Genomic DNA, 10,219 nt, shown 5'->3' with positions numbered 1-10,219 from the left:
GGGGCCAGGGTCGTTGGGCAACTTGGACCTAGGGGTGGGGAGGCGGTGGCAACCGAGGAGCCGGTGGGGTCTCGTAGGCCCCTCGTCCGCCGCGTGCCTTCCGCGGAGGGCCCAGTCGAGGGAAGGAGTGGGAGGCGCCCCTACCTCATCACGCGGGGGCGGGCGTGGCACTTGTCGTGGGGCGGGCGCGGGACCAGTGGGGCGGGCGGTGGGAGGGGGCTGGTAGTGGAGGGTGATGGAGGTGCAGGGGTTCAGGAGTCGACAGAAGGACTAGCTGGAGACCTAAATCTGTAAGCGCTTCCGGGGAGGAGGACTTGGGGAGACAGAGAAGGGCGTGGGCGTGTCTGGTATGGGATGCCTTGCAAAGGAGGGGGCCTTGCTGAGATCTGTGGGTGGTTCCTTTGAGGAATCCTTTTCTTCCTTTTTGCCCTTTGATTTGCCAAAGGGAGAGTCCCCGTGGTCTCTGTTCAAGTTTTGGAAACTTTCTCTTTGGGTGGGCCTAATCACATACTACTTCATTATAGAACTGCCCAGGGCCTTTTCTGATACTGAGCACAAACGTAGGGAATATGGCAGAAAAAAGGAAGCCGCTGCTGGGCTTCGTGAGCAAACTCCCCAGTGGGACCACACCTGGAAACTCAGGCAAGACTCGCTGCCCTTTGTGCATGGGGCTTTTCAAAGCCCCCAGGCTCTTGCCTTGTTTGCACACAGTTTGCACCACCTGTCTGGAGCAGCTGGAACCCTTCTCAGTAGTGGACATCCGAGGGGGAGACTCTGACACAAGCTCTGAGGGGTCAGTATTCCAGGAACTCAAGCCACGCACTCTGCAGCCGCAAATTGGCATCCTCTGTCCGGTATGTGATGCTCAGGTGGACCTGCCCATGGGTGGAGTGAAGGCTTTAACCATAGACCACCTGGCCATGAATGATGTGATGCTGGAGAGTCTGCGTGGGGAAGGCCAGGGCCTGGTGTGTGACCTGTGCAGCGACAGGGAAGTGGAGAAGAGGTGTCAGACCTGCAAAGCCAATCTCTGCCATTTCTGCTGCCAGGCTCATAGGTAAAGATGGGATACCCCACCTGGTGTGGCTTAAGAACGGAGTACAAAGAGGTGTCAAGACAGAGAAATAACCTTGGTGAGCAGATGGCAAGGAAAGCTTGAATTCCATGGAAGGTCAGAGAGCAATATACAGTGTGATTACAGATATTCCAGAACAGTAGTTAACTCCTGCAGCCTTTATATAATACCCATGATAATTATAGCATCAAAGGTTTGCAGAGTCCTTTTCAGTTTACAAAGCACATTTACACTTTCCTTGGATCATCAATCATTTGTATAGTGAATAATTGTACTGGGTGCTAGAGAAAGTGAATGAGTATAATGACAAAGCCCCTGCCCTCGATCTCATTGGATCCTTGCAACTCATAGAAAAGCAGGCAATGTTTTCATCCCTATTTATTATTTGAGGAAACTGAAGCTCAGTAGCATGTGATTTGCCAAGGTCCCATAGCTGGTAAGTAGTGTCTAACAGAACTGAATTTAAAATCCAGATCTTCTGACTGCCTTCTATGCTCTTGCTACTAATCTCTGCTGCCTTCCCAGCTGATTAGTGAGTGGGGCACAATCTCAGCCTTTGCCTTGTACCCTAGTGTTACTCTGGAACTTGGTGAGGTGGGCTGGTAGGTGCGTATTGGGGTGTAGATTATGTCTTTTAGGGTGTGTGGTGAACAGTTTGTCACATAAATCACTTTGTCCCCTTCAGACCCCCTTCCCCCATTCCAGAACATCACAGTGTAAGATGGCCAAGGTTTTAGGATTAGCCTACCGTGGTTTTTAAGTTCTGCCTTCCATGTGTTTTCTGGCCTCACCAACAGAACAAGTTAGTAGTCTTCGGTCTTTCTATTTTTAACTTGTATTTGGACTCCTTTGCTGCCAGCTAAACAGCTGGCCCTATTTTGTCTACAACCACTCTTCTGGTGCCGGAATAGGCATGTAAGCTTGATGTTGCTATAATGCTAACGGGGAAAATCTGAACAGTTACCATGGTTTCTAGGGATTTCCCTGAATCTCTAGAGGGCTACAGAAAAGGGGAATTAGAGGTTTGATTTTACTGACCACTGACCACTCTCTCTAATAATGTTGATGACTCTTGTTGAGGAAAATTCTAGCTTGCTGCTTTGGGTGATGTAGGCACTAGTCAAAGGAAATGCTTTACCAGAGTGTTAGGTGGAAGCTGAGGGAGACTGTCGTGGCCAGCCGGCTGCTTTTTAATTGCCTGAGGCTCATTTTGTGCCATCTGGCACAGGTCTGGTCTCTTGCTGCTGGGTCTCCACTGTGCTCTCCCCTCTAGCTTGCTGCAGGAGTAGGCTGAGGGTCTTGCCTAAACTTGACAAATTAATTCTTTGGGGAAAGTTCCAGGAGGTAGCCTTAGCATTGCAACCTCTGGCAAAGTCAGGTGCCCAGTCAGAGAGCCCTAGCCTACTGTCATTTAATCCTATACAACAGCCCTTTCAGGTAGGTATTATCCCCACGGTACGGAAGAGGAACTGGAATCCTAGAGGGTCATGTGGTTAGTAAGAGGTTAGAATGAGGAACCGAACCCAGATTTGCTGGACTTCAGAGCCCGTGCTCTTAAAACTGCCGGACTGTTTCCCAAGTAGAGTTGTCCCCTCATTTCCCGTCCCCGACTCTGTTTGCCCCTAGGCGGCAGAAGAAGACGACTTACCACACCATGGTGGACCTGAAAGACTTGAAAGGCTACAGCCAGATTGGGAAACCCATTCTGTGTCCCGCTCACCCTGCAGAGGAGCTGAGGCTGTTCTGTGAGCTCTGCGACCAGCCCGTGTGCCGGGAATGCATGGTGGGGGGGCACCGGGAGCACCCCTGCGACCTCGCCAGCAACGTTGTCCACAAGCACGGGGACTCCGTGCGGGAGCTCCTCAAAGGCACCCAGGCCCACGTGGAGGGCCTGGAGAAGGCGCTGGCACAGATCAAAGGGACCAACCGCGCCCTGCAGGAACGGGTGGAGGCCGTGGCCGCCGACGTCCGCAGCTTCTCCGAGGGCTACATCAAGGCCATCGAGGAGCATCGGGACAAGCTGCTGAAGCAGCTGGAAGCCATCCGGATGCAGAAGGAGAACTCCCTGCAGCTGCAGAAGGCACAGCTGGAGCAGCTGCTGGCAGACATGCGGACCGGAGTGGAGTTCACCGAGCACTTGCTGACCAGTGGCTCTGACCTGGAGATCCTCATCACCAAAGGGGTGGTCCTGGAACGGCTCACAAAGTTGAACAAAGTGGCATACAGTGCCCGTCCTGGAGTGAACGAGAAGATCACCTTCTCTCCTAAGGAGAAAGCAGGCCTGTGCCGCGGCTATGAAGTTTATGGGGCCATCAATACCAAAGAGGTCGATCCAGCCAAATGTGTCCTTCAAGGGGAAGGTAGGAAGGCATTTCCCACTGGCGTTGAGAGGACAGTGGACAGGAAATGGTGTTAAAGACATGTGGCTTTTCCAGCCACGGCCTTCATTTAGCTAGGGAGAGAGACATATGCATCCGATGGACGGTGACCCCACCCTTGTCCTTTTCTTTCTGATCTGTTCTGGTCAGGGTACAGTTAAGATCCCTACAGAGGTGAAGCTTGACCCTTTTCCAGTGGAGAAAAGTAGTAACTACCAAGGAACTCAAGGATCATGCTGTTTCTCTCAGATGACAGGACAGAGGCAGTGCCCATAGGAGATAACAGCATAGGCCTCAGGGCAGGGCAGAATCCTGCCTGTTCAGAGAGGATGGCTTGGACCAAGTTCTGAAGAGAGTTTCTGAGGAGTGAGGATGACAGGATTATGGTTTGCTTTCTTCTATGCCCTTTTTGGTTCATGTAAGCCACGTGTTGGCATTTGAAGGAAAACGGTAGGCATTTCAGTCAGCAGAGGGGAAAAACATTCTCTTTTGACCACATTGATCAAACATATATTTCACAGATCAGTCCTCACAGGAAGACTCTACTGTAGAGTCATCCTAACTGGCACAGGAATTCTTACCTGTTCGGGGGTCACAGATCCCTTTGAGAATGATCTCTCCCCAAGAAACACCCATTAATTTGGGCATACAATTTCAGGAGATTCTTAGACCCTTCGTAAGGCCTCATAGTAGTTCCCGAACCCCAGGTTAAGAAGCCTGTTTCATCTGACTTCCGGACCAGAGGCTGTAGCTGTTGAATATGCCCCCAACACCATGGCACGGCTACCCCGCTGTGGAGGACTTCACAGCATGAAGAGTCCCAGGTGGTCACCCTGTACCCCCTGCCTCTTCCAGCAGGATCTGCAGCTCAGAGAGGGTAGTTTGGGGTTACCAGCCTCTCTCACGGCGTCCAGAGGTTTTTTTCTCTGAATACATACATCAAACCTGAGTATTTTCAAAGCTTCCTTAAGGCTGAAATTAAGGTCCAGGATCCTATATGATCCAAGAGCAGCTGCTGGCTGAGACAGAAGCAGGCTCACCGGGAGGACTCCCAAGAGGTATGCCTGGGAGAAAAGAAAGGGAGGAAACTGGAAACACAACCTTTTGTTCTAAAGAGAAAAGGCAAGATGGTGTCTGATCTGGGGATACAGTCACCGCAGTTGGCCTTTGAGGTGAGGATGGAGTGTTTATCTTCCGCAGATCTCCACAGAGCCCGCGAGAAACAGACAGTCTCTTTCACCGTCATTTGTAAGGATGCAGCAGGAGAGAGCATGGGCAGGGGAGGAGAGACCATTCAAGTCGCAGTAGTCCCTAACGATAAGAAAGACAGGTTTGTATTATACACTCAGGCGTCACAGGTAATGCGCGGTGATGCGACTGGAAACCCGAGGTCCTTTGCAGTAGTGGGGCTGTATGTAACTGCAGTAGTTCCAGCCTACCTCCCCATGATGCCATTGAAAAGTGCAATAGGACCAAGTGGACCAGATGTGTTTCCTTGTGTGGGTTTTAGGCCTGTATTCAATTCTCTCCCAAAGGTCTGATCTGCCCCTCAGACTGTCTTCATCCCAAGCTTCAAATAGACTGAAAAATATTCCGTGTTAGACTGAATGGCGCCCTTCTCAAAATTCAGCCTCACTTTGCTACTAAACTGTTCTGGGAGCAAAGTTATACGTCTCTGGAATTAGAGGAGGGAGGAGGGAGGACGAAGGGCAGGAGGGTGCAACAGAAGCTGAGGGGAGAGAACACAGTGACGCTTTCAAGGAATTCGTCAGAACATCAGATTAAATCAGTATTTATGTTGCTTACCTTCTGTTGTAAAATTAATTTCCGAGACAAGTAGAAGATACATCCTGCCTGGGGGACCTTTAAAATTAATACTGGATTTATGGTGTAGAGCAGGGGTCTGCAGCCCCGTTAGGAACCGGGCCGCACAGCAGGAGGTGAGCGGCGGGTGAGCAAGTGAAGCTTCATCTGCTGCTCCCCAGCGCTCGCTTTACCGCCCGAACCATCCCCCCATCCGTGGAAAAATTGTCTTCCACGAAACCAGTCCCTGGTGCCAAAAAGGTTGGGGACCGCTGGTGTAGAGCTTACATCCTAAAATAGTGGGCAACTGAAGCAGGCTTGTGAGAATGAGTGATATTTTTGAACTCTCACCTCCATCCAGTCCAGTCAAAACGATGGTCCACGATAACAAGGATGGGACATACTACGTTTCCTATACCCCCAAGGAACCTGGCATCTATACTGTGTTCGTCTGTGTCAAGGAACAACACGTGCAGGTGAGTGAGACCTTACCTGTGCTTCCCTGACCTCCTTTCACCCTGGCCCCCCTGGGTTTTGTCATCTTAGGATGTGGAGACATTTCTCACAGGATCAGCTGTATAGAGGCCTTGAACAGGATTCTCTTCTTTCTTATTTCATCTCACTTTAGAAATGGCCCAGATTTTGCAGCTCTTATCCTTACGAGAGGATGCTGGTGACGATTAAGAATTCTCTATCCCTACTTTACCTCCTGGCAGTTGTGCTTGTATTTTATCATTCTCCCAGTTTGTTGGAATTCTTAATTTGGGAAAGATGCCTTGATCAGAGGGGCCAATCTACCAGCGGGCAAGCATACACACGTTTGAGCAATATAATCTAGGTCAGGATATTCCAGCTTTTTCAGGCTATGACCAGACACGGACTTACTGGAACACCATTGGGAGAGTTATGCCCTCTCTTCTTGGCTGACCAGTCATCTCTCTGCCTAACCATCTGCCCAGATAATACTCTACTCTGTTTATACGTATATGCTTGTCTGTTACCTCCACAGATACATGTAACACTTTCTGGTGTAGAGATTATGAATTTTTAAAAAGTGGGTAATACTCAACACGTCCAGCAGAATCTCTGCTGACATTTGAGCTGTCAAAGGTTTCCCCCAACCAGAAATCAACACTGACAAGGACAATAAAACACCATAGAGCATCATGATGTGTTAGGCTTGTGGTCTGTGCCACAGGAAGACTCATATTCAATAGCCACTTGCTGCTTTTGCCTAATTACAGGATGTCAGACGGGTTAGGTGTTTTTTAAAAATTTATTAATTATTTATTTGTAAATTTATTTATCTATTTATTTTGGCTGCATTGGGTCCTCATTGCTCCGCACGGTCTTTCTCTAGTTGTGGTGAGTGGGGGCTACTCCTCATTGTGGTACGCGGGCCTCTTATCGCAGTGGCTTCTCCCATTGCAGAGCATGGGCTCTAGGCACACGGGCTTTGATAGCCGTGGCGCGCAGGCTCAGTAGTTGTGGCGCATGGACTCAGTAGTTGCGGCACATGGGCCCAGCCGCTGTGCGGCATGTGAGATCCTCCCGGACCAGGGCTCGAACCCGTGTCCCCTGCATTGGCAGGTAGACTCTCAACCACTGCGCCACCAGGGAAGCCGGGTTAGGTGTTTTTACAAACATTATTTCACTTTTCCTCCAAATCACTGAGGCATAAGGATCATCATCCAACTGAACCGAGAAAACAAACTTGCCACAATACACAGTACCTGTGTGGAAAAATCATAATTTGAACCCATAGCTTTGAACTCCAGGTTGTTTTTAAAACAGATTGTAAACTCTTTAAAGGAAGAGAGATTTAACATTTGAAAGGCTTCTAAAGTGCCAGCCTCTCTGCTTTGTGCTTTTGCAGAACGTGTGGTTCTCATGCACGGATAGGCACATAACAACAGTTATTAAATATTTACTGTTTAACATAGGGTAGGAATTGGAGAATGGAAGTTATCCTTGAAGGAAAAGAGGCAGGAGAGTTTCTAATCTGAGATTTTTTTTTTTTTTTTTTTTTTTGCGGTATGCGGGCCTCTCACTGCCGTGGCCTCTCCTGTTGCGGAGCACGGGCTCTGGACGTGCAGGCCCAGCAGCCAGCCATGGCTCACGGGCCCAGCCGCTCCACGGCACGTGGGATCCTCCCGGACGGGGGCACAAACCCGCGTCCCCTGCATCAGCAGGCGGACTCCCAACCACTGTGCCACCAGGGAAGCCCAATCTGAGAATTATTAACCACAGGCTTTTAACCTTCCTCCCTTCCATCTATCGTCACCAACCCAGAGTAAAGGGGATGGGTAAACAGTTGTGTCCAGGATGGAGGGATGGAAGGAGAGGAGCTGGCTCAGCATCTGAGGGGAGGGGGTGTGTGGCCGAGAAACTGGAGAAAGGACCACAGATGTCCTCACCTTGTGGTTGTGTGCTCTATAGTTACCCAAGCTTGCTCAGGAATGGAGGAGCTAGAGACCAAGGTCAGTGACGTGAAAGCACAGTTGGGTTTCCTAGTGCATCAGGTGGTATGCATGCTGGGAGAGCAGCACGGATTCCTTAACTCCCCCCCTCACTGCATTTGTATCTGGCCCCATCCAGCTCAGTGCCCAGCTGGTTGCTGTCCCCCAGTCGCTGTTTCGCTCCTGCTGTCCTCGTCCCTCCAGGGACAGGCCCTGCGACTTACACTCCGTTTGGTATGTGTGATGCTCGGCACACCCCTGTTGACTCACAAGGTGCTGTTCTTTGCTCTTGGTCTGAACATTGAAGGGCTCACCATTCACTGTGACCGTGAGGAAACGGCACCGCTCACACCCAGGCGTGTTTCACTGCTGCACGTTCTGCTCCAGCGGAGGCCAGAAGACTGCTCGCTGCGCATGTGGAGGCACCATGCCGGGTAAGGAGAACCAGTCGCTCCTGAAAGCCCTCGCTCTCCCTCTGCTGCTGTCTCCCGGCGGCGGGATCAACTACCACAGCGACCAGCTTCGGGGTGTTCAGACTTAGGCTTTGTTTCTAGGAATGCAGTCTGTGCGTATAAATATATCACAGTTTAAAAGTTTCATTTAAAGCTTCTTGTTCTGGAAACTGAAATAGCAAGCTGCAAAGTTCTGAGTTTTTTAGTTTTGATACAGTTCACTAATCCTAGGAGCCCTGTGCTTCTCCTAGAATGCTCGATTTCAGCCTGTACCCTTTCCAACAGCCTGAGCGGTGTCAAAGATGTAAACCCGCTCCGTTCCTTTTAAAACCTTAGAGAAATTTAAACAAGGCAGGGATGGGAGAACAGATGAATAAATTAACTGAACCAGGTCTGGCTCTTTTCTTGGGGGCAGGGTGGGTGGGCAAGAGGGTCAGCTCAGGCAAGAGATCTAATTATTTTCAGTATTCTGTGGTATCCTTACTCCAATGGTGGGCCTTAAGATAGGCTCTTGTAAACTCTCATATAAACACTTCAGGATCTATTTTGTTTATTTCCACCACTCTGCACTTCCCTTTCATCTAGATTATGTTACAGTTAAAATCCAAACCAGTTCTTCTCCTTGAGTTAGCAGTGTTAAAATAACACTCTTCTTAGAACTTCAGCTAACCTTGATTGATTTGCTGTCATCAGTCTTGAGAGTTCCCCTGACTACAGAGGCACCGAATAGCTTGTTCCTCTCTCTGGGTTTTTATTAGACATTTTCACGTCCATGAGTCTGAATGTCGCCAGAAGCATTAATTTCCGTGGTAACTGCTGGACTTTCCTCTAATGGTGGTTCTCCCCTCTTCTCTTTGAACCATGCAGGTGGGTACCTAGGCTGTGGCCACGGACACAAAGGCCACCCGGGGCGCCCCCACTGGTCGTGCTGTGGGAAGTTTACTGAGAAGTCAGAATGCGCATGGGCAGGTGGGCAGAGCGCAGCGAGGAGTGTACTGAGGACGGTGGCCCTCTGACGGCTTCCTGGGTCTGTGGTCGTAGCTGAGGCCAGCACGGCTTCAGATCACCAGAGAACCCCTGACCTTAATTCTGAAGAAACTGATGGAATTAAAAACAAAGTGCCTTATGTTATACCCTCGAGTCCAAGTACCTTTTTGTGAGTTACTCACTGATTGTACGTCCAGGTAGTCGAGCACCAGAGACCACGCTACGTTTCTCTTCTTCACGCTACGTTTCTCTTCTTCGTGGCCAAAGGTCTTTGGGGGAGGGGAGGCAGTCAGCTGTCTGGTTAAAGTTAATACCAGATGGTGCCCCTCGTTAGTGTCCTTTTAAAACATATATACTGTAGTCCAGTAGGAGAGCGACTGTACAAAATGGCTAAAATAGATTCGAGAATCATAGTGTCTATCTTAGTTCATCTTCAAAAGCAGACAGATCTTTGAAACTAGCAGTTGTTAATCAAAGCTGGCTTTATAGGAGGAGTATAATGTATGCATTACTGTTTTAACAGTGTCAGTGTGTGCATGTTTTTGTATGACTGAGCCCATTCACTGTAAGTCTAATAAACTTGTTAGAAAAACTGTACTCATGTAGACTAGCAATATAGTATGTAGATGTGATCTCAGTTGTAAACAGAAAAATCTAATTGAATAAACTTTGTATCACCCCCTCAAAAAAAAAAAATGTCCTTTCTGTACCAAGGAGGCTCCTTTCTGTTTTGTACAGACATGGAGGTACCCATGCCATTGGAATTTAGCGCTCACGGGGGTAATTTAGTTCCTCACTTTTTGATGTATAACGTTTTTATTTCTCCTTGAGCTACGTGTTAGATATTTCCCTCAGAGAATAAAAACCTCCTTTCCTCGTATCCACTTGTTGCTAGCACACTTTAAATGGATTATAATGTGATATTGCTGTTTAGGTGGAGGTCCGCCACTTCCCCTCTACACCATGTTCATCTCGTAACCCCAGAGCCTAGAAGATTACTGTGTGGTCAGGGGCAGACACGTAGTCAGTAAATAAAGGGGAATGCTGCTGAAATAGGACCTCATA

The 10,219-nt window shown here is 49.2% G+C and overlaps 1 protein-coding gene across 1 annotated transcript; it reads left to right on the top strand.

Annotated features, from left to right (window-relative positions):
• Positions 1 to 390: 390 nt before the first annotated feature.
• Positions 391 to 9,458, top strand: TRIM45 (tripartite motif containing 45). Its single transcript, XM_079926609.1, has 6 exons — positions 391 to 1,057; positions 2,702 to 3,435; positions 4,654 to 4,783; positions 5,618 to 5,732; positions 8,023 to 8,149; positions 9,035 to 9,458. The coding sequence occupies exons 1-6, from the start codon at positions 570 to 572 to the stop codon at positions 9,181 to 9,183; spliced, it is 1,743 nt and encodes a 580-aa protein (XP_079782735.1). The 5' UTR covers positions 391 to 569; the 3' UTR covers positions 9,184 to 9,458.
• The last annotated feature ends 761 nt before the right edge of the window (positions 9,459 to 10,219 follow it).

The sequence above is a fragment of the Stenella coeruleoalba genome, assembly GCF_951394435.1.
Source record: "Stenella coeruleoalba genome assembly, chromosome: 1".
Classification (NCBI taxonomy): Eukaryota; Metazoa; Chordata; class Mammalia; order Artiodactyla; family Delphinidae; genus Stenella; species Stenella coeruleoalba.
This window is presented reverse-complemented; position numbering and strand designations above follow the sequence as displayed.